This window comes from Helianthus annuus, chromosome 3 (genome assembly GCF_002127325.2).
Source record: "Helianthus annuus cultivar XRQ/B chromosome 3, HanXRQr2.0-SUNRISE, whole genome shotgun sequence".
Lineage (NCBI taxonomy): Eukaryota > Viridiplantae > Streptophyta > Magnoliopsida > Asterales > Asteraceae > Helianthus > Helianthus annuus.
This window is the reverse complement of record NC_035435.2, coordinates 70245110-70270803: the sequence shown is the minus strand read 5'-3', so window position 1 is coordinate 70270803 and position 25694 is coordinate 70245110. Positions and strand designations below refer to the sequence as shown.

The 25694-nt window shown below is 42.3% G+C and overlaps 3 protein-coding genes across 3 annotated transcripts; all 3 read right to left on the bottom strand.

Annotated features, from left to right (window-relative positions):
• Window positions 1-6947: 6947 nt before the first annotated feature.
• Window positions 6948-7658, bottom strand: LOC110931779. Its single transcript, XM_022175157.1, has one exon. The coding sequence runs from the start codon at window positions 7656-7658 to the stop codon at window positions 6948-6950; it is 711 nt and encodes a 236-aa protein (XP_022030849.1).
• Window positions 7659-20545: 12887 nt separating this feature from the next.
• LOC110931781 lies at window positions 20546-21310 on the bottom strand. Its single transcript, XM_022175158.1, has one exon. The coding sequence runs from the start codon at window positions 21308-21310 to the stop codon at window positions 20546-20548; it is 765 nt and encodes a 254-aa protein (XP_022030850.1).
• Window positions 21311-21354: 44 nt separating this feature from the next.
• LOC110931782 lies at window positions 21355-24361 on the bottom strand. Its single transcript, XM_022175159.1, has 2 exons — window positions 23278-24361; window positions 21355-23150 (listed from the first exon to the last, which is right to left on the bottom strand). The coding sequence occupies exons 1-2, from the start codon at window positions 24359-24361 to the stop codon at window positions 21355-21357; spliced, it is 2880 nt and encodes a 959-aa protein (XP_022030851.1).
• Between the last annotated feature and the right edge of the window lie 1333 nt (window positions 24362-25694).

The following is a 25694-nucleotide window of genomic DNA, read 5'->3' as shown; positions in this document are numbered from 1 at the left end:
TAATTTAACATAATGCACACACACAGGTTAGTAACTAATACAGCAATTACGTCAATTCACGAGATTAAACCTTCACAACGATTAATCAGTGCAATACTCGATAATTCAATCGGATTCACAACGAATAACAGAGCATAGTCCGAATTCGAACAGCACTCTAATATTCAAGTCGAAATCACGACGAATAATCAAAGTACAAGCTCAATTGAGCAGCACCTGGACTATCGTTGGATAGTTATAATCGATCGGACGTTGAATCGTAATAGCGATCGAGTTATTACCCTGATTGCGGCAGCAATTCGTGAATTGTGTGTGTTGTGAACGATTTCTGCTATAACTCAGCGTATACAGTGAGTTTTTTCGTCGTTCAAGTGCCCAATTTCAAGTCCCAGACTCCTCTATTTATACACGAAATTTGACCCCCATCGCGTAGCGCGAGGGGTACCCCCATGGGCGTCGCGCTACGCGAGGGGTAACCTAGTTTCTATAGGTAGCCACGTCCCTAACTAGGCTTGCTGAGTTGATGAAATTGTAAAATTCAAAACGGCCAACAAGTTATTTAGATAATCGTAACTAGGGTTTTGCCTCCCCTGAGTTTTAGGGGCCCTGATCCTGATTCTGATTGTTCTGGAAATTTTAGGGTTAGTGCAGAATTACTTGGGTTTCTTAATTAGGGTTTCCTTAATAGCTAATTACCATCCTAATTATGGATTTTAGTGACAGTTGTTACAATAGACAACGTTTTTGAAATCATGCATTTGATATACATAAAATTGTTTTCAGACTATATGAAATATTTTGAATCATGAAGGTTGTTTTTGAAGACTTATACTATGTATATTGTTATGAAACCAGAATGAAATGATATGGGTATGAGATTGAAAAATACCTTAGTTTTCTAACCAAGGATTTAAAGGCATAGATGTGTAAAAAGCACGATTACACATAATGTCACTTTATTTTCTGTACTTTGTTTCTTAGAATGAAACGAGTACTTAAAATTTTTGAGGAAATCATGAGCGATCACTTGAAAGGGAGAATCACAAGAGTAGCTTGTAAAGAACATAGTTCCTTGATGTAGGTATCATAGGAAATGCCATACACACATGTAACTACACTTGTACATCAGAATTGTGAACAACAATTTATTTATAAACATAACAGATTGTTTCACATTACAAGAAAAACAAAAGAAACAAAAGCATAAGACAGCAACATCTTCCAATCAGCCAACTGCTCATTCATGGGTCAGACTTGTATTGACAACCTTTGGTCATTTGCTCCTGACATAACCCGTCTCGCCATAGATTTAGCAAGTACCAGACAGAAAACGAGCTTGAGCAGGGTTGACTTGAGGTTGGTTTGGACCACCTTAGATTAGGTTGAATTGACAAGCATTTGCCAGGAGACCGAGTCGTCCACATGATGCACACAGACGACACTGCAGGTAAGCTTGGTGAAGTGCATTACACTTGTTGCACATCGGTGCAATACCTGCATAGGGTTGCCTGGCAGGAGGTTGAGCAGCAGCAAGATTTGCAACAGCTTTGTTTTGGACAGCAAAGCGGCATATGTCAACCAAATGTCCCCATCGTCCACAATGGGTACATTTGAAGCAGGGTATCTGATTTGAATGATGACGGTTGCATCGATTGCACCATGGGGAAGCTCCCAAGTACGGCTTCCTGGCTGGTGGTGTTGCCACTTGGCTAGGTCCCGCCTGTTTTGGTGCATCTGCTGCGGGTTTCTTTGAAGCCTTGCGCTTCCTTGATTTTGGTGAAGGCTTGGCTTCTGCTTCCTTTGGTGACTCTTAAGTGGCTTCCTCCTGGAGATGATACATGGCAGTAGCTAATTCAACAGTCTTCAGGACTACTTCGCCTGTTCGCTGGGCAAATTTGGCAGTCTCCTCGGATATCTGGGCGTCATTGCGATGAAGAGACATTCTAGAGAAAATGAAAGACATAGGAAGAAACAAGTGAAATGTTATCAGATAATCAAAACAGAATGACAACGCATAAACATTGCGATCATTTGTTTGTTACCTAAGGCAAACAAATGAGACGGTGACTAATCAAAGTAATCGGGTCATATTAATGTATCGCGAAGACATGCTTTAGCCTATAAGTGGACACTCACCCCAAGAGTTCCCAGGTAAGAGTGACTGGTCCGATTATGTGGATTTGCACGAACACTCTAGCCTTAGATAGAAAACTCAGAGTACAGGCATCCACTCTTCCAGATTGCACGTGTTCACACTATAAAACCCAAACCTTAACGAAATTTTGAAAATTCAGATGGCACTAAGCCAAAAAAAAAATCATCCGAAAGGGTGGGTGATTATTTTCAAAATCGTTTTGAAAACTTAGAGGGTTCAAAACCTAGTAATCAATCATCCTAGAACAGATGATTGGTTTTCAAAGCGGTTCTGAAATTTATGTTCTTATTGTGGTTGTCACCTAAGGATTGGTGACGGTATTGTTTTAAGATCTAAACACAAGAATCTTGTGTTAGGGTCCTAGGAAGGTTATAGACTAGGTCAAAGCATTACTAATAACCTAATTCCCTATAACCATGAGCTCTGATACAAACTTTTCTGTCACACCCCGACCACGTAAAACAACAAATCGTGGCGGAATCATCGGGGAGTGTTGTAACAGAATCATTGTTTCATAACACATGGAAATTTAAATGTTGTTTTATTTAAAAAAAGAAATTACAATGTCTTAACAACAAGGAAGCATAACATAATTAATAGTCTTGCATCTTTTATTGTCACTAAGGCCTGAGTCTGCCAATGTGTAACTTGATCAATCCTATGCATCATTTCCTGAAACACATGTGAAAATAGGTACGTCAGCATAAAAATGCCTATAAGATACATAGGTTTTATTGATTTAGGATTCATGACTCATAAGTTTAAAGAAAATGTTTAACAAAAGTCAGTCATGATCCTTGTAAAATGTTTTCTTTTATAATCATAGAAAAGTGATAAGAAATCAGATAATATAAAAGAACAATGCATAATGAAATGAATAACCATGTAAAAATGAGTTTGTATAAAATATGTTGATTGTAAAACAATGTTTCATGAAAATATGATATGAGTGTAAAAATGTATTATGTCTAACTTGAAATGGTTTAAATAACCCTACGATATGTAATACCATAAAAGCACTTATATATAGGAAGTACCAGCGGCGTATCCACCATGCTTTTATCATATTACACACGCCTCGTTATTTAAATCACTTACCAAACAAACCACCAATGTTAAAATGTTCATGTATTAAACAAATGTAATGTATAGTGAATAAAAGCTTTTATTGAATAAAAAGCATTTTTTTTGGGTAAAGGGTTACCCCGGTGAATCTATTAAAATGCAACCGCAAATAAGTACAAGTAGTGAGGATGTGTTCCACACTAATTCATATACAGGACATGCCCCATATATGTAGAACAAAAAAAAACCAAATACCTATATCACCCCATAACCTAGTCTACTATACATCATGACACGACATCTAGTAGACAAAACAATGCAAATACACAACCATAATCTTCAACCGCCATCATCAAAAATAAAAAAGCCGCAAAACAGCAGCCCCTTCAGACGGAAAGCAGACAGCCTATCCATTCGAGAACTTGGAAGACGAGGTGCTTGCCCCTGCTTTCGAAGAGAAAGGATGAGTACCCGATGTCATAAATCTACTAGTTTCAGTGTAGACTTCTTCAACCACCTCTTCGTCCGATTCCTGCCTGTCCCCCGATGGTTTCTTCTCCATTCGTCCCACAGTGGTACCCCCCCGATTACCATTATCATCCTTCAGAATATCAAACGGGTTAGACGTTGAAACCTGATTCTGCATCGGACTCTTTGAGGACGATTTTGGTTTAGGGTTGACAACTGGCCTGTACACTACCTTTGGCTTCTGATTCTTGATATGAAGACCTTGGTTATTAGCTTTTTTCTTCTTGGCACCCACAACCTGAAAGTCATCATTTTTCACTCCAGAATCCCCATTCGAACCAACCTGATGGTTTTTTGGGCACGAGCTATCATCATGACCAAAAACACAGCAAGATGAGCATCTTAAAGGCTCCCAATCATACTCAATTTTTACCTCCACCTTAGAATGATCACCACCATCTAAAGATGGGATTGCAACAGTAACACTCTTCTTTAAATCAGCCCCCGCCTGCACTTCAATGAGAGCTCTTGCATAGCTGCTTCTTCCCCAAGATTCAGCACACATTGTGGCCGTATACGAATCCAACATCTTAGGAACCCCTATCTTAGAGGCGACCAAGCTAAGGCCATCCTCAGTAAATGCCGCTAACGGCACATCATGCATCTTGACCCAAACTGGAACAACTTTGATATCCTCCTTCTCCATCTTAATAGAAGTTGACCACTCTTTCAATATTATCGGAACATTTCTTATCAACCAAGGGCCATCCTCTAACATCTGATCCATCCCTTCTTTAGTCTTGAACTTGAAGAAAAAGAAACCATTTGCATTCATCATTAATCTAGATAACCCATATTTAGCCCAGTTGTTCTTTGCAAAGAAATCCACCACAGGGAACGCCAAACGTTTTCCCAGAAAGTACCCATACAAAGTATTAGCATACCTGTCTGTGACTTGTTTAACCGAAGTCAATGGAATCACTACATCAGCTCCATCAACAACTTCACTCGATTCCATTGCCCTGAAGTTCACTTTAATGTTTTCCTTAGAGTTCTTCACTACATTAGCAAAGGAGATAGGAGTAGCAATACCAGCCGATTTATCCAAGCCCTGATCAGCCACCGATTTCGCTTTATCCAGACCTGAAATTGGCGTGTAACCCATACCCGGAGAGTCCCAGAACGTTGTATCCAGATTTCCTAGACTGACAGGAGCCGAACCCACTATACCACGCTTTGGCTTCAAAGTATTCCCTTCTACATCAAGAAACCGAGCTGCAATTTCTGCAAACGATGCTCGCGGCTTCCCACAAACATCCTGCTGCTTACCACCAGAACCGCTTAGATCATCCATCCCAGAATTGTCAAACCAGAATTTCGATCAATGAGCAAGTCGGCTGAAATACGTTCAATAGTAATCCAGCCGCCAAACTCTTATCGCCGACAAGAACCCTAGTTCGCTAATCGGACAATAATCAAACCCTTAGCACCGACAAGAAGCCCTAGCCGCAATCAGACCTTAACGCCGACCCCAAATCTGATGTATGCGAAACCCCTTGAACAATCAGAAACAATATGGAACAGCAAAACCCTAGGACACGAATTCGTCTGATTTCAATTGATTAATCAATTGGGTTTTTGCCGTCACTCCAAACACCAAATAGAAAAACGAATTCGGGAAAAACAGAACCCTAAACCACGAAATTAATCTGATTTCAATGGATTGGAACCTAAAGAACAAAAGATGAATCTTTAGATGCAAACCGAAATCAAATCAGACCAAGAATTGAAGAAAATCGGCTAGGGTTTCAATGAGAATCCCAAATCGCCAAAATCGCCTCCCTCTGCTAGGGTTACGTAATTTTTAGATTGGAAGGCTTGGAGGAATTAAAAGCATTTGCTCAACCCTATAAGAAAGAAATGTACAAAACAATGCATTTAATAAATTATAATCAAAAGTTATGTTCTGTAAAATAATGCATGCTTTACTGATACAAACATCTATGCGGTATTGTGAAAATGCATACATTCAAGCCTTGAGACTGTGGCGACAAACCCTTAACAAATTAAAGGTTTATCTAAATTATGTGTATCGAATTCGGTCATTCCTTCGACCCAAACAAACCTAGGATCTCAGGAACGAGAGTTGTCAATTCCTATGGTACCACTACCTACTAACGAACGGCGTGATCAATGTTAATGAATGTATTTTTATCCCATTTAAACAAACCAAATGTCATACCAAAATGTAAGCATGTTTTATGAAAATAATGTACCTAGTATGCTAAGTGAACACACAAGGTAGAAATGTAAAACAATGTGTCCATATGCTACTGGAACATATGCAGTAGAAATGTAATGTAAATCAGTGTGTCCATATGCTACGAGAACATATGCAACAGAAATGCAATGTAAAACAATGTACTAAGTATGCAACAAATGAACATACATAGCATAAAATGTAATGTAAAACGATGTACTAAGTATGCAACAAATGAACATACATAGCATAAAATGTAATGTAAAACGATGTACTAAGTATGCACTAAATAGACATACATAGTAAAAACATAATGAAATCATGTACTATAAGTGTACTAATGAACATAACAAGTATAATATAAAAACATGGAAAGCACGAAAGTAACAAGTAGGCACATGTGTTTCACCCCAAAATGCTTGAAAACAGTAAAAGAGGGGACTATGTACTCACTTGAGGGTGCTTAGAAGTCTTGAACAACAACCAAGCAAAGCTAGAGGGATCACGGAATCAAACGGCACCTAATATAGATAACTATGTAAATAAACGGACCTAAATTGGAAGATCGGGTAGAATGAGGTTTCGTAAGCCAAATGAGTATAGGCACTCATGTAATATGGTTTAACAAAGCCTACATTCTAAATGAAACCTATCCTAAGTGCTAATGACCCATTACGAACCGTTTAGGTAGCTTACGCTACTTTAACGCGTCGTTCACGTAAAACGCGTTCGGACCGCCTAACTAGTCCTATGACAAGTAATATATACCTTAACATGTCTAATGATGTTGCCTAATCAGTTTAGATGTCAAAATTTAGGTTTTTTTTTGGGTAAAGGGTTACCTCGGTGATTTTATATATTTACAAATAAAAATAAGTAGTGAAGAAGCGTCTCCACTAGTTCAAACATGAGACATGCCCCATGAAAGTACACCAAAAACCAAGCACAAAACAAAAACACCACTAGACTAACATCTAGACAAAATAAAAAACTTATACTTCAATTAACTCCCATCATCAATATCTCCAGCTCCACCAATATCCAAGCTCCAAGCATCCTCCTAATCTTCGCACAATCCTTGAATTTAACTCCCATAAGCTTGTATCGAATAGTCTTGACAATTAGCTCACAAATGGTGTCCGGAGGTCTCGTTTGGTTCTTGAAAAATCTAGCATTCCGCTCCTGCCATATGAAATAAGCAACCGTAGCAACAAGCAACCTGCTAACATAACTCGCCGCAGATTTTGACTGAGCACGATCCAACAGCCAGTTCATAATAGCGCTCCACTTGGAATCAACACTATTCATACAAACCTTGTGTCTAACCTTATTCCAAATTTGCGTAGAAAACTTGCATTCAAAGAAAAGATGATCATGGGAATCAACATCCGCATAGCACAATACGCAACACACCATGTTCATGTTCTTCTGTCTTGAGAAATCCCACTGCAGAATTTTATCCTGAGTCAGCAGTTTGCGACGCAAAATCAACCACATAAGAAACGCATGTTTAGGGATGCACTGGGGAAACCATACAATCTTAACCCAATTAACTTCCTGCTCTCTAATACGAACCGAATGCCAAACATTTGATGAAGAAAAATCAAGAAGCTTATTCCCTTCCTTCCAGCAAATCTGGTCCCTCGTACCTGGATTCACCGAGATTTGATCCAGTTGAATCAGAACTGGATACACATCTCTCCAGGCCATCAGCCAAGACCAAGTACCGCTTTCGTGGACATCCTTAACCTTAGCACCCAGCTCAAACCCCACACTAGAAATGGCTCTTGGAGTCAAAATATTAGATAATGGACCCAAATTACTCCAAATATCATACCATGCTGATGTGCGGCTTCCATCACCCAACCTCGTCCATATATGATTCCTAACAATATGTCACACCCCGACCACGTAAAACAACAAAACGTGGCGGAAACGTTGGGGAGTGTTGTAACAGAATCATTTTTTCACAACCATGGATTAAACAGTTTTGTTTTATTGCATTATTGAACTAAATGTTTTGATACAAATTAGATAAATACAACTATTATCTTTCAAGTTTTAAAGTCGCTAAGGCCTTGTTCATTCCTATGTGAGAGTGCACCAATATCATCATCAACCATCATCAACTATAGTACCTGAAACACATGTGAAAATAGGTAAGTCAGCATAAAAATGCCGGCGAGTACATAGGTTTTGTATGAGTTTCAGATTCATGGCTCGTTTTACATGTTGCAATACTTATTTAAAAACCTTGTTTTGAAAAGTATAGTATTGCGACATAATTAACCAACTCAAATCAAATTGGTTACAGTTTATAAAATCCCGTAGCCAGGATTCTTAACTCCAAAACACTTGTTTAATTAAATCCAGATTGTAAATCGTTTTTGGAATAAAAACTCGAAAAGTATATATATATCGTGGGAAAAATACCTTGTAATATAACTTTGTTAATGATCTAGATAACGCAACGATATATAATGTGTTAAAAGCACTTATATATAGGAAGTACCAGCGGCGTATCCACCATGCTTTTAACACATTACACCCGCCCCGTTACCTAATCACTTCCCAAACCCAACGGTTCAAACAGATTTCAAACGGTTCATGTCAATCAACGGTTACAAACGGTTCAAGTAGTCAAGTAGTCACAAACGGTTCACATAGTCAAGTAGTCACAAACGGTTCACATAGTCAAGTGATCACAAACGGTTCACAGGATCAAATGGTTACAATGGTTCACAGGATCAAACGGTTACAACGGTTCATAATGTAAACTAATGTGTCCATATGCTGGATGAGCATATGCGACAAAATGTAATATACGGAAATCAATATGCTAGCATGTTAAGTGCTTGGGTATTAGATGTGACACTTCGGAATTTCCCGGACAATCCTTCGATGTAACTTACGTGTGTATATATTTATTAAATGAAAACCCGTGAACTTTCGTGTTACATGTTATGTGTATCTACGTATTGGTGTATTTAGATATGTATATATATATGTGTGTAATACATATGAGCCGAAACCACAAGCAACCCGACTCGAGACCACGGTCTCGAGTGAACAGTAGTAATGGGCCGGCTAGGCCTTGGCCTTGTAGGAATTAAACCCAACCCGGAAACCCCCTAAGCCCATTCGGTACACTATATAAACCCAACCCCACCTCCCTTATCCATTTTACACACTCATCACACTCTCCTCCCATCTTCTTCACTAAACCCTAAAACCCTAAGTTTCTAGCAACCAAAATCATCTCCCCATACCTTCATATCTCTCGGATCAAGTGAGCTATCAACAAGGAATCGGCCGAACTAAGAGACCACCCGAACACCCCTTTTTCTCTCAACCCCGAGTAACCGGTTAGTGCTTATATGTTCATGATTGTTGATGTTTGTTATGATTTTATGCTTGTTGATGTGATTAGAGGTTTTAGTATTCTTGTTGGTTTGAATGTTAAAGAATGTTGTTGGTTTGTTGTTCATAGCTTTGGGTTATCCGATGAATGTTAAGGGGTTGGTTAGAATTACATGTTCTTAGGATTTGTTTGTTAACAAATATGATTTCTATGTTAGAATAGGTATTATGATCCTTGTCAAGAAATGATACATGGTCTTATAAGTTTCCTGTTTTGATTCGGGTTTATTTAGAGTTCATGATTTCTTGATTATATGTTTGAAGTTTTATTGAATGAATGAAGAACAGTTTGAATGTGTATAATAGTTTGAAAATGCTGATTTTGATCCAAATTGGTGCACAAATCGACCAACAAACATGTTTTAGTGGAAATAGTACAACATTTACATGAAAATGCAATTTCATTGGATAGTACAAGTCTGCAGGTTCTAGAAGGGATTGCCATGCACGTTATCACGGTTGCGAGTCGCAACCTTTGGTTGCTACTCGAAACCACGCATGACCAGTCGAAACCTCCCAGTTGCGAGTCGCAATCAGCACGCATCAAACCTGGTTGCGAGTCGCAACCACACCTGCTAAGTCGCGATCGCCGGTTACGAGTCGTAACCAAAACATGACGGACCGAGACCGCAGTTGCGAGTCGCAACCTCGGTTGCGAGTCGCAACCACCTTAGTTTCGACTGGGCTGTTTTATGTTATTGGGCCTTGACTGTTTGTCTTGTTGTTTTGGGCTTCAACTGTTGGGCCTCCTGTTGACTGGACTTCATTTTGATCTGCTACTGTATGTATATATGAGTTACTGTTTGTAGTCCTGCCTGTTAACTGTTTGTATACGTGCATGCTATACGTGTTTACTTGTACCCGACTTGACCCATACTTGGTAACCATGCTAGGACGTGGTGACCAACATACTTAACCAAGTAACGTATCATACCGAGCAACCCAAGGTGAGTTCACAACTTAAAAGCATGCGTCCCGGTGGTTTGGGACACGAGACTAAAACAACCCTATCCCCTTGTAAAGGGGATACCGTCTACATTCCTTCCCTAGTCATTGGGAAACAAACTTACTTTATCTTCCCTTGTATTGGGAAACCTTTTTAGTTAATTACTGTTTATACGGATTGCAACTAACGGCACTAAACGCAACTCTATCACTCAAGTCCCTACTACATAATACCGATTAGTCGCCGGTGCCAGGCGAACGGGTTATTAGTTGATAGCGCTATTTAGGTCTTACCAGCCTCACACCGTGCCATGGTATGGGATCGGTCGTGAACTAATGTACTCAGGCATCCGTCAATGATGATAGAACATTGACATCGGGGCATCCTGCGGAAACGCATTCGGTTACCTAGTGTTCGGTATTGGAAAAACAGTTTAGTCGCTAACTTTTGGGGTAGCTCCCCATGGCATGTATAAACGGATCAATTAACTGGTGAAACGAGTTTTTGGTAATTAAAACTGGACAACTAGTGAACTCACTCAGCATTATTGTTGACCCCCCTTACTGCATGCTTTGCAGGTGGCCAGTGACTGGAGCAGCTGCTTGGGATATGTAGTGGTCGTCTGCCCGTGTGTTGGGCATTTATCATGTTTACCTTATGAACAATGTTTAAAACTGTTAATTATGCTTCCGCTACATTTTACTCTGAACTTAAGACTTGAACTCTAAACTTAACACTTGCTAATCGTATGGTTAGTAAGTACTACTTATGTTATCAAATTAGTTATTCAGTATAATTGGTGGCTGGATCCTGGTCAGTCACGCCCTCGAAGCGGGTGTTATCCGCGGGTGGAAATTTTGGGGGTGTGACAGATTGGTATCAGAGCCATTGGTTATAGTGAACTTGGTTTTAAAAAGGAGAAAAATCTTTTTTTTTGAGAAAAACCAGACTATAACCCGTGACTCGTGACGACACTACACTCCAAGTACAAGGCTCGACTTATCTGACCTCATAGCTCGGACCCATAGTTACTTGCTTAATTGCCTTATGATTTCTGCTTTACTGTACGTACTAGTTGCCTGATTAGATAGATACATCTTCTCTCTTCTATCTTATTCTCGCTATGTTGCGACATCACGCTCATACTATGTATTCTGGTTATGAAGACAATGAGTGGACGCGGACGAGGAAACATCAACATGACTCAGGCTCAGTTCACTAGCCTGCTCAACACTGTGGCTGCAGCTTTCGCAGCTCACCCTATAGGTCAGCCTGCACCTGTGCAACCACGTGTTTGTACCTTCAAGACCTTCATGGATTGCAAGCCTCTTCCATTCAGTGGCACTGAGGGTGCCATAGGACTCCTACACTGGATCGAGAAGGTCGAAGCTGTTTTCGCTGTCTGCGAGTGTCCCCCTGCTAATTGGGTGAAGTTTGCTACTGGTACTCTAGAGGGAAGCGCACTTTCATGGTGGAAGGCGCAAATTCAAATGCTTGGTTTGGAGACTGCTAACGCTACTGCGTGGGAAGATTTCAAGGATATGATCAAGGAAGAGTACTGTCACAGGGATGACATCCACAAGCTGGAAAATGAGTACTATGAACTCAAGATGGTTGGGTCAGAGATTGAGACCTACACCAAGCTGTCCAACGACTATGCTGCTCTTTGTCCGAACATGTCTCGACCCATGTACCGAAGGATCGAACTGTACATCAAGGGTCTAGCTCCAGAAATCCGAAGCCATGTAACTTCAGCCAACCACACTACCATTCAACCGATTGTTCGACTTGCTCACAAACTCACTGATCAGGCTGTGGAAGAGGGCAGGTTGCCCAAAAGGATCAGTGCTGCGGAAGGAACTTCTAGTGATGGCAAACGAAAGTGGGATGGAAATCAGGGTAAGGATGCTAACCCTACTCAAGCCCCAGCTCAGCAAAGGAAAACTGACAACAACAAAGGCACTCAGCAACAGGGTGGCTACCGGGGAAACTACCCTAAGTGCAACAAGTGTAACAGGCACCACAATGGGGCATGCAACAAGGGTCAGTGTCAGCGATGCCACAAGATGGGGCACGAAGCAAAGGATTGTAGAAGTCAGTTCCCGGCAAGGCAGAATCAGCAACAACCCCAACAGCAACAGCAGCAGGGAAACAACAGAGCATGTTTTAAATGCGGGGCAACAGGGCACATGCGAAAGGATTGCCCTGAACTGAATCAGAATCGCAACAACAATCAGGGAGCTGGGAACAATGAGCAAAACAACAATGCTGGAAATGCAAGGGGCAGAGCTTTCGTGATTGGAGCTGGAGAGGCAAGGAACGATCCCAACGTCGTGGCGGGTAAGTTCCTACTTAATGATCGTTATGTTTCTGTGTTATTTGATTCCGGTGCCGATGCCAGTTATGTATCCCTTCGCATTAGTAAGAAACTTAAGCACTCGCCTGCATTATTAAGTTCTAAGCACATCGTCGAGATAGCTAATGGTAAGAACATCGAGGCCACGCATGTGATCCACGACTGCACCCTAGAATTGTCTGGCCACACGTTTAGTATCGATCTTTTCCCTGTTAAACTTGGAAGCTTCGACGTCGTCATTGGTATGGATTGGTTATCCAAACATCGCGCTGAAATTCTCTGTCAAGAGAAAGCAGTTCGTATACCTCGTCGTTCTGGTCAACCCCTCATCGTCAAAGGCAACAAAGGTGGAGAAGTCACAGGCATTATCTCGCTTTTAAAAGCCCAGAAGTGTTTGCAGAAAGGGCACACCGCTATTCTAGCACTCGTCACCAACACCCACGAAGAGGAAAAGAGGATTGAAGATTTTCCTGTAGTACGCGATTATCCCGAGGTATTTCCTGAGGAACTACCTGGACTCCCTCCTCACCGTCAGGTCGAATTTCAGATCAAGCTAGCTCCCGGGGCAGCACCCATAGCTCGTGCACCGTACCGTTTAGCCCCTGCAGAACTGAAGGAACTCTCTACGCAACTACAAGAACTATTGGATAAAGGATTTATCCGTCCTAGTTCATCACACTGGGGAGCCCCAGTGCTCTTTGTCAAAAAGAAGGACGGCACATTCCGAATGTGCATCGACTATCGTGAGTTGAACAAGGTCACCATCAAGAATCGTTACCCTCTCCCGCGCATCGACGACCTATTCGATCAGTTGCAAGGATCGAGCTACTATTCAAAGATTGACCTGCGATCAGGCTATCATCAGCTGAGAGTTCGTAATGAGGATATTTCCAAGACTGCGTTCAGGACTCGTTATGGACATTACGAGTTCCTCGTCATGCCTTTTGGAATGACCAACGCGCCGGCAGTGTTCATGGATCTAATGAACCGCGTATGTAAGCCTTACCTCGATAAATTCGTGATTGTGTTTATCGACGACATCTTGATTTATTCGAAAAGTCAAGAAGAGCATGAACAACACCTACGTCTTATTCTGGAACTCCTTCGCAACGAGCAACTGTACGCCAAATTCTCTAAATGTGACTTCTGGCTTCGAGAAGTCCATTTCCTCGGCCATGTAGTTAATAAGAACGGAATTCACGTCGACCCCGCCAAGATCGAATCGATAAAGAACTGGCCTACGCCTAAGACTCCCACGGAAGTTCGCCAATTTTTGGGTTTGGCAGGCTACTACCGCAGATTTATTCAGGGATTCTCCGAGATTGCACAACCTCTCACGACACTCACTCAGAAAGGCGTCGCCTACAAGTGGAATTCAGCACAGGAATCTGCTTTTCAGAGGCTTAAGGATAACCTCTGTAGCGCTCCTATTCTCTCGCTACCTGAAGGCACTGACGACTTTGTGGTTTACTGCGATGCGTCTATTCATGGACTCGGTTGCGTGTTAATGCAGCGCGAGAAAGTTATTGCCTACGCCTCACGACAACTCAAGACGCATGAAAAGAACTACACGACGCACGACTTGGAACTAGGAGCAGTGGTTTTTGCTCTTAAGATATGGAGACATTACCTGTACGGTACCAAGTGCACTATTTACACCGATCACAGGAGTCTCGAGTATATCTTTAGGCAAAAGGAATTGAACATGAGACAACGTCGATGGGTCGAACTCTTGAACGACTACGAATGCGCCATCAAATACCATCCGGGCAAGGCAAATGTCGTGGCAGACGCCCTCAGCCGAAAGGACACCGTACCAAAGCGCGTGCGAGCACTACAACTTACCATCCAGTCTAACCTCCCTACCCAGATTCGAAATGCTCAAGTTGAAGCATTGAAGCCGGAAAACGTCAGGGCTGAGTCTCTGCGAGGATCGAGACAGCAACTGGAACAGAAAGAAGATGGTGCTTACTACGTAACAGGACGCTTTTGGGTTCCACTTTTTGGAGGTTTACGTGAACTCGTGATGGACGAAGCCCACAAGTCCCGCTACTCAGTACATCCTGGTTCGGACAAGATGTACCACGACTTGAAGACTACGTATTGGTGGCCTGGTATGAAGGCCCACATAGCAACATACGTCAGCAAATGTTTGACTTGCGCGAGAGTCAAGACAGAATACCAGAAGCCAGCAGGTCTACTCCAACAACCAGAAATCCCGAAATGGAAATGGGAACAAATTTCCATGGATTTTGTTACAGGGCTACCTAGATCTCAACGCGGAAATGATGCTATTTGGGTAATAGTGGATCGACTGACCAAGTCCGCGCACTTTCTGGCTATTAAGGAAACAGACAAGTTTTCTACCTTGGCGGAGATTTACTTAAAGGAAATAGTTTCGAGGCACGGAGTGCCAACCTCAATTATTTCCGACCGAGACGCTCGGTTTACTTCGGAACTATGGCAAGCTATGCACAAATGCTTTGGCTCACGTTTGGATATGAGCACTGCTTATCACCCACAAACGGATGGACAGTCTGAACGCACCATCCAAACCCTGGAAGACATGCTTAGAGCATGTGTGATCGACTTTGGCAAGAACTGGGAGAAGCATCTACCGTTAGTAGAGTTCTCTTACAACAACAGTTACCACACCAGTATTCAGGCAGCACCTTTTGAGGCATTGTACGGTCGTAAATGCCGGTCACCTCTCTGCTGGGCAGAAATCGGTGATAGTCAAATCACGGGCCCAGAGATGGTGGTAGATACAACGGAAAAGATTGCCCAGATCAGACAACGCATGGCGGCAGCACGTGACCGTCAGAAGAGCTACGCTGATAAGCGTAGGAAACCATTGGAATTCCAGGTCGGTGACCGGGTTCTACTTAAAGTCTCACCCTGGAAGGGTGTGGTTCGCTTTGGTAAACGGGGCAAGCTTAATCCGCGATATATCGGACCATTCGAAATTACCGAGAAGATCGGTAAGGTTGCTTATAGATTGAGTCTGCCTGAAGAACTGAGTGCGGTACACAACGTTTTTCACATAGCCAACCTGAAGAAGTGTTTGTCGGATGAAACACTTGTGATTCCTTTTAAGGAACTAACGATTGACGAACAGCTACACTTTACTGAGGAACCGATTGAGATCACTGATCGAGAGATCAAAATCCTCAAACGTAGCCAGATACCTCTTGTACGAGTTCGTTGGAACTCGCGACGTGGCCCAGAGTATAACTGGGAGCGGGAAGACCAGATGAAGCACAAGTATCCCCAGCTGTTCCCTAACGAAAATCCCAGCACTGAAGCTACGAACGAATTTCGGGACGAAATTCCAAACTAACGGGGGGATGATGTGACACCCCGTTGAAACGCTTTTACTTAACTTACACTAGCTTGACAGTGGCTGCCTTAACTTTCGGGACGAAAGTTCCTAAAACTTGGGGATAATGTGACACTTCGGAATTTCCCGGACAATCCTTCGATGTAACTTACGTGTGTATATATTTATTAAATGAAAACCCGTGAACTTTCGTGTTACATGTTATGTGTATCTACGTATTGGTGTATTTAGATATGTATATATATATGTGTGTAATACATATGAGCCGAAACCACAAGCAACCCGACTCGAGACCACGGTCTCGAGTGAACAGTAGTAATGGGCCGGCTAGGCCTTGGCCTTGTAGGAATTAAACCCAACCCGGAAACCCCCTAAGCCCATTCGGTACACTATATAAACCCAACCCCACCTCCCTTATCCATTTTACACACTCATCACACTCTCCTCCCATCTTCTTCACTAAACCCTAAAACCCTAAGTTTCTAGCAACCAAAATCATCTCCCCATACCTTCATATCTCTCGGATCAAGTGAGCTATCAACAAGGAATCGGCCGAACTAAGAGACCACCCGAACACCCCTTTTTCTCTCAACCCCGAGTAACCGATAGTGCTTATATGTTCATGATTGTTGATGTTTGTTATGATTTTATGCTTGTTGATGTGATTAGAGGTTTTAGTATTCTTGTTGGTTTGAATGTTAAAGAATGTTGTTGGTTTGTTGTTCATAGCTTTGGGTTATCCGATGAATGTTAAGGGGTTGGTTAGAATTACATGTTCTTAGGATTTGTTTGTTAACAAATATGATTTCTATGTTAGAATAGGTATTATGATCCTTGTCAAGAAATGATACATGGTCTTATAAGTTTCCTGTTTTGATTCGGGTTTACTTAGAGTTCATGATTTCTTGATTATATGTTTGAAGTTTTATTGAATGAATGAAGAACAGTTTGAATGTGTATAATAGTTTGAAAATGCTGATTTTGATCCAAATTGGTGCACAAATCGACCAACAAACATGTTTTAGTGGAAATAGTACAACATTTACATGAAAATGCAATTTCATTGGATAGTACAAGTCTGCAGGTTCTAGAAGGGATTGCCATGCACGTTATCACGGTTGCGAGTCGCAACCTTTGGTTGCTACTCGAAACCACGCATGACCAGTCGAAACCTCCCAGTTGCGAGTCGCAATCAGCACGCATCAAACCTGGTTGCGAGTCGCAACCACACCTGCTAAGTCGCGATCGCCGGTTACGAGTCGTAACCAAAACATGACGGACCGAGACCGCAGTTGCGAGTCGCAACCTCGGTTGCGAGTCGCAACCACCTTAGTTTCGACTGGGCTGTTTTATGTTATTGGGCCTTGACTGTTTGTCTTGTTGTTTTGGGCTTCAACTGTTGGGCCTCCTGTTGACTGGACTTCATTTTGATCTGCTACTGTATGTATATATGAGTTACTGTTTGTAGTCCTGCCTGTTAACTGTTTGTATACGTGCATGCTATACGTGTTTACTTGTACCCGACTTGACCCATACTTGGTAACCATGCTAGGACGTGGTGACCAACATACTTAACCAAGTAACGTATCATACCGAGCAACCCAAGGTGAGTTCACAACTTAAAAGCATGCGTCCCGGTGGTTTGGGACACGAGACTAAAACAACCCTATCCCCTTGTAAAGGGGATACCGTCTACATTCCTTCCCTAGTCATTGGGAAACAAACTTACTTTATCTTCCCTTGTATTGGGAAACCTTTTTAGTTAATTACTGTTTATACGGATTGCAACTAACGGCACTAAACGCAACTCTATCACTCAAGTCCCTACTACATAATACCGATTAGTCGCCGGTGCCAGGCGAACGGGTTATTAGTTGATAGCGCTATTTAGGTCTTACCAGCCTCACACCGTGCCATGGTATGGGATCGGTCGTGAACTAATGTACTCAGGCATCCGTCAATGATGATAGAACATTGACATCGGGGCATCCTGCGGAAACGCATTCGGTTACCTAGTGTTCGGTATTGGAAAAACAGTTTAGTCGCTAACTTTTGGGGTAGCTCCCCATGGCATGTATAAACGGATCAATTAACTGGTGAAACGAGTTTTTGGTAATTAAAACTGGACAACTAGTGAACTCACTCAGCATTATTGTTGACCCCCCTTACTGCATGCTTTGCAGGTGGCCAGTGACTGGAGCAGCTGCTTTGGATATGTAGTGGTCGTCTGCCCGTGTGTTGGGCATTTATCATGTTTACCTTATGAACAATGTTTAAAACTGTTAATTATGCTTCCGCTACATTTTACTCTGAACTTAAGACTTGAACTCTAAACTTAACACTTGCTAATCGTATGGTTAGTAAGTACTACTTATGTTATCAAATTAGTTATTCAGTATAATTGGTGGCTGGATCCTGGTCAGTCACGCCCTCGAAGCGGGTGTTATCCGCGGGTGGAAATTTTGGGGGTGTGACATTAGACGTGTGGGGGATATGAATAAAGCGTTGATGTCGTCTCATATTTGGAGCATTGTTTCTAAACGGGACTCCTTGTGGGTTGATTGGGTGCACTCGTATCGGTTAAAGGGTAAGAGTTTTTGGGTATGTAAAACGCCCGCTAGTAGTTGTTGGTCGTGGAGGAAGATATCTCAGTTAGGGCCGCTGGTTAGAAATCATTTTTGGTCGGAGGTTGGTAATGGTGCCTCTACCTCAGCGTGGTATGATACATGGTCCGAGTTGGGGCCTTTGGCCGATTTTCTTTCGCCTAGAGTTATTACAGATGCTGATTTTAGGTTGGAGGATTCGGTGGCCGATGTGCATTCGAATGGGGGTTGGAGTTGGCCTATAGCGTGGAGGGATTTGTTCCCTGTTCTGATTCAGATTGATCAAGTAATTTTGGATCCGATGAAAAATGATAGGCTTTTATGGAAGGATGGGAATGATCTTAATGGGTTTTCGACGTCTGGGGCTTGGCATTCGTTGCGCTATAGGGAACCGGATGTTGATTGGTGCAAAATTGTGTGGTTCGCTCAGTGTATTCCGAGGCACGCATTCATGATGTGGCTGATTATGAAACGTAAGCTCCTTACACAGGATAAAATTCTGCAATGGGATTTGTCTAGAAGGAAAAACATGAATATGATGTGTTGCTTATTGTGTTTTGAGAACTTTGATTCCCACCCACACTTGTTCTTTGAATGCAAATATTCTTCACAGGTGTGGACGCTAATCCGGGATAGGGGGGTATGAACTCGGTCAGCCCGAAATGGTCAGAAGTTGTTCACTGGCTTAGTGCTCGTAGTCATCAGAAGCGGGCGGATATTTATGTGGCTAAGCTCCTCGTTGCGGCTACTGCTTATAACATTTGGCAAGAGAGGAATGCTCGGTTGTTTAAAAATCAACTCAGACCTCCTGAGACGGTTAGTGATGTTATTATCAAAACAGTGCGATACAAGTTGATGGGAGCTAAGTTGAAGGATACCGTGAGGGTGCGAAAGATTCTTGAAGAATGGGAGATCTATGCGGATGACAAAGGCGACGATGGAGGCTGATTAGTGTGTTTGGTTATTTGTATCTAGATATTGTAGTCTAGTGGTCGTTTCCTTTTCTTGGTTGTTTTGTTTTGGTTTGGTTTTGGTTTGACTTTCATGGGGTGTGTCTCATGATTGAATTAGTGTAGACTCTCTACACTACTTGTGCATTTTTGGGTTGTGAATATATAGAATCACCGGGGTAACCCTTTACCCAAAAAAAAAAAAAGTGAACATACATAGCAAAACATAATGAAATCATGTACTAATAGTGTACTATTGAACATAGTAAGTATATGATATAAAAACATGGGAAACATGAAAGTAACAAGTAGGCACATGTGTTCCACCCCAAAACAGTTTGAAAACAGTAAAAGAGGGGACTATGTACTCACTTGAGGGTGCTTAGAAGTCTTAAACAACAACCAAGCAAAGCTAGAGGGATCACGGAATCAAACGGCACCCTATATAGGTAACTATGTAAATAACCGGACCTAAATCGGGAGATCGGATAGAATGAGGTCTTGTAAACCAAATGAGTGTTGGAACTCATGTGATATGGTTTAACAAATCCTACATCCTAAAAGGAAAACTAACCTAAGTGCTTTCGACCCGTTACGACCCGTTTAGGTAGCTTACACTACTTTAACGCGTCGTTCGCGTAAAACGCGTTCGAGACGTCTAACTAGCCCTATGACAAGTATTATATGCCTAAACATGTTTAATTATGTTGCATAATAAGTTAGGTGAAAATGTTTAGGTTTTTTTTTTTTTTGGGTAAAGGGTTACCCCAGGTGAATTTTATAAATAACTCAAATAAGTACAAGGGTATGCCAAAATGACACACCAACTAGGCTCCACAACCCGAAGCCTAGGAAATAACAAAGAAAAAACACAACCCAAGACAATTACAAAGTCTAAAAAACCAACAACAAAGACCAGCTAAAAAACAAGGCCACGAGCCCGACACTCGAAAAAGAACACACCCCAAAAGCTTGCTAGCCGCTAACCCGGATCTTCCTCCTGTTCACTTTCAGCGATCTCCCAATTCCTTAACATCCTGTCAACTTTGGCATCACCTTTGAAGTCAAACCCCATAAGTCGAAGCCTGACTGTCCTCTTGATTCTCCCAACCACAGATTCAACTTTAGCCCGATCATTTGAAAACAAACAATTGTTCCTCTCAAGCCATATAAAATAAGTGGTCGCCGCAATTACCAACTTGCTAACAATATGCTCCGCCTTCTTCGACGAGGCATGAAGCAACAACCAATCCATAATGGATTGCCAAGTATCATCAACCTGCTCCAAGAACCCCATCGGTCTCATCTGCTGCCAAACCGTAGCCGAGAACGAACACTGAAAAAACAAGTGGTCTCTAGAATCACGATCATTTCTGCATAAGGGGCAACACATGAGATTCATGTTCGTTGCGCTACCTACTTCCCACTCAGCCAACCTGTCTTGAGTTTTAAGCTTATTTTTTATTACCAACCATAGGTGGAACGAGTGTCTTGGGATGCATTGAGCAAACCAAACTCCATTAACCCACGGCACAAGACTTGCACGGAATCTTAGCACATTCCAAACCTCTAATGACCGAAACCAACAACACTTACCCTCCAAATCCTTCCAAAGTGTACGATCAGGCATATCATGGGTTAATTGGGGAACCTCCAAATCGATTAAAACCGGATAAAGATCATACCACGCTATCGGCCACTTCCATTGACCATTACCATCAATCAGATCCGCTACCGAAGCTGACATGGAAAACCCCGCCTGAGCAATGCGTCTAGGAGTTATAAAAGAGCTTAGAGGACTAATGTGACACCAATTATACCAAACGCGGCTTCATGCTGAAGAAGTAACGATAAGATTTCCATAACCAACGTGAAAAGGTAGGGTGACATAGGATCACCCTGTCGTAACCCCCTCTTCCCTCTAAAATAACCATGCAAGTTCCCATTAATGCTTAGAGAAAACGACGTCGTAGAAACGCACGCCATAACCCATGCAACCATTTTATCATGGAAACCGAACGCCTTAAGCACCTTTTCTAAAAAACTCCAACTAACCGTATCATACGCCTTTTGAATATCAATCTTGAACGCACATCTAGCCGGCCCCTTATTCAGGTGATAGTTATGCATGAGCTCCTGGGTTAATAAAATATTGTCGGAAATTTTCCTACCCGGAACAAAGGCGGACTGATTAATACTAACCAAATTCTCGAGGCTCCCCTTAATTCTGTCAGTGATAAGTAAGAACGCCGATGTATACCCATCCGGCCCAGGGGCTTTGTTCACACCAATACTAAACATAGCATTTTTTACCTCCTCTCGAGTAACTTGCCGAACCATATTAGTTGCACCTGCACTACTTAGCTTATTAACAAAAATGTCATCCAAGTCAATAGGAGCAACCCGATCCTCGGTTCCTAAGAAGTTAGCGTAATGAGCGACCAGAGCATCCGTAATGCCTTCCCCCTCATACCGAGTCCCATGAACATCCTTAATAGTGTGAATCTTATTTCTAGCGTTCCTGCATTTAACACTATTATGGAAAAACTTAGTGTTCGAGTCACCCGCACAAAGCCACTCCACCTTAGCTTTTTGCTTAAGAAAGCATTCTTCATCATATGCCGCAATCTGAAACTCTTGAAGGCATTGAGCTTCCATGTTACGAAGATTGGCATCAAGCGGATTGTCATTAATCCGCATCTGAATATTATCAAGCTGCTTCCTCAAATCAGCCACTTTATCATGCAAATTCCCCTGATTGAATAAAATTTTGCGCAAATCCGGCTTCAGATTCCGAAGCTTCTGAGTAACCGCAAACATATTGTAACCAACCACCCGCTTAGCCCATTCCTTTTCAACGCATAACCTGAATTCCGGCTTGGAGGTAATAAAATTAGCAAACTTAAATGGTTTCGGCCGAACCTTGGGTGGAGGAGATATCTTAAGAATGCATGGAGTATGGTCAGAAATCCGGAACGGGTGATATAAGACATACGCATCCTTAAATAATTCCAAGAACTTCATATTACCCATCACACGGTCGATTTTTTTAAGCAGCCCAACACCATTCCCACCACCATTCGATGGTTTCTGGTTCCATGTGTAGTGTAAACCGTGACCCTTAATATCCATTAACTCCGCATCTTGAACACATTCGTTAAATTCTCTCATACCAATTGATGGAGTGGAGGGACCATTCAATGAATCCTCTAGATGTAACGCGGAATTAAAATCGCCCATTACGACCCATGGCTTGTTATAACAGAACCCCTTATGCTTACAAAGATCCTCCCACAACGTTCTTCTCTCCTGATATTTATTCTTAGCATACACAAACGAAACAAACACAGACTGATTATCAGCTTTAGAGACGACTTGAGCATGGATGACTTGGTCCGATTGGGCCAAGATCATAATATCAACCACATCAGCATTCCAACCCAAAATAATCCTCGTACCCCGATCACATAACCCTCCATTCGATGTCCAATTCCAAGACCGGAAAACATTTTTACACACCTTAGCAAGCTTAGCAATATCCACATGAGATTCCAAAAGAGCACAAACAGAAAGCTTATTTTCAGACACTAAAAGCCGAACCTCACTTTGTTTCAGGGGTCGGTTCAAACCCCTTATGTTCCATGCAGCCAGACTATCCATTAACACCGTTGTGACCGGGAGTGCTTGCCCCCTCAGAATGTTTTTGCCGCTCACTTCGCATAAATTCAGCCATTTCAGTAGGGACCTTTTCCACCACCTCTTCATCCACTCGAGGGTCTTTCCCATTATAAACTACTCTACCCGATTTCCCATCACCAACTTTTTCCGTGTCACCGACATCCACGTCCCCATCATCCATATGTAAAGCATCAAAAGGGTTATGAGTATGTACCTTACCATCGTTATCAACCTTCTCCGTAACCGGTTTCGTGCCTGACGTACTCGGCCCATACTTGTTCACTTTAGGACGATAAACAAATTTCTGTTTTGGCTTTTGCTTCTTGTGCATCATTCCCCCCCGAGCCACCTTTCTCTTGTCCATCGTGAAGCCCTCCTCATCAATAACCACTTGTTTCTCTTTATTAAGGACGTTCTTAACACAAGTCTGGTCATTATGTCCGAAGATGCAGCAAACCGAACAACGGTGTGGCTGCCATTCATATTCAACTTTCACCCGCTCCGTAACATACCCATCATCATCCAACTTCGGGATGGCTACGACAATATGATCTTTCAATTCGTTATCCGCATCTATCTCAATTAGAGCCCGAGCAAAACTGCTCCTTCCCCAGCTATCCGCACACATATCAGCCGTGTAGCCATCGAGGCGTTTCGGGTTTCCTATCTTGGATGCTAATAAACTCAAACCATCATCAGTATATACCGAAATCGGAACATTGAACATTTTAACCCATACCGGAACAGTTTTGATACCCTCCTTTTTCAAACTAACTGATGGCGACCAGACATTTAAAAACAAAGGAACCTTTCTGATTAACCATGGACCCCCTTCCAGCACTTTGGCCATACCCTCCTTCGTGTCGAACTTGAAGAAAAAGAAACCATCCGAGTTCATCATAAGTTTTGAGTAGCCAAACTTCGACCAAACATTCTTCACATAGTACTCCACGACAGGAAACGGGAGACGATTACCTAAAAAATACCCATACAGAACATTGTCAAATCTCTCCTGGACCTGACGGACGACCTCTCTCGGAATGACCACATCCGCGTCTTCAACCCTCTCCACAGAATCCATCTTTCTGAACTTAACTTCTCTTTTCTGCGTAGCATTCATCTTTACCGTAGCAGCATAAGAAACATTCCTTGTGTTCGTCTCCTGATCCTTAACACTATCTGTATTCCCCACCTGAACCGGAACGGTGATCTTTTCCAATTCGTCAATTACATTAATTCCCGATTTTCAGACAGTAGTAAGTACTTGTTTACGTAGGTTTTACGTAAGTGTCCTGCTTAACCCGAGGACCATGGTAGATAGTCTAGTAGCCGTGTAAGTACGAGTAATTGTTCAATCCCATCATTCAACCCATTCCCAAACCCCAGGAATCCCATGCCTTGGTAAGAGTGTGAACTCACCTTGGTTTGCTCGGTAAGACTAGCTACTTTATTACCAATTGATCAAGCATGTCCTGTTTACGAGAGGAAAGAGTGACGTGATAAGCAAGAGGAAGGAAGACTTCGAACTCTAGGGGCTGCTGTCGCGGTTTAGAGAAAAAGGGTGTGGGTGTTTAGGGTTTGCTATATTTGTGCAAGGAGATTCTGTGCCCCCTAATATGCATTCATGTATACATAAGTTAGAGAAGAGTGGGCCATGACCGATTGGGCTTAAAGGGAAAGACTGGGCTAAGAGTTGGGCTTAATGTGTGTCGTGTAATATGTGTTGTGTGCTTATCACTTGTGCAATCCAAGTGTTTGCAAGTGTTTTGAGCCGCAAAACCCATCACTGTGTGGACCAAATGTTTAATGTGTTTGTCGTTAATAAGTGCGGCCCACTAAATCCTTAGATGTGCGACATATACAACCATGTCTTACGTTTTAGGGAATTTATTAAGGTTACAAGACTAAACGACACTAATCTCAGAAGTTCGGGTTGTCACATCATCCCCAACTTGAAATAAATTTCGTCCCGAAATTTAGCACGTGGTTACTGAGGAAGCTAGTTAAGTTGCGTGGTTTCCTGGTTTTTTTCTTGGCGTGTCACATCATCCCCTCGTTGGTTTGGAATTTCGTCCCGAAATTCCGCAGAACGACAGGAATGGGGTCGATAGAAAAGGTCTGATCAGCAAGAACAAGATTGCAACCCTAAACTATGTGTGTGGCCTCTAGATTTTTACCGCTTGCTAGTTCTACTATGTGCTTGGTGTTCGAAAGTGTTGGGGTACGATTAAGCATTTGACTAACTTTTAAAGACACGAAACTAGTATCGGCACCCGAATCAAATAAAACAGTAACATAAAAGTCGTCAAGTAGTAACTCACCTTGACCGATCACGAAGGCACGTCCCCTAGCACCATTGCCGTCGCTGTTACCCCCATTGTTGTTCCCATTTCCTTGGTTGTTGTTGTTCTGATTCTGATTCAGCTGGGGGCAGTCTCTTTTGAAATGGTCTT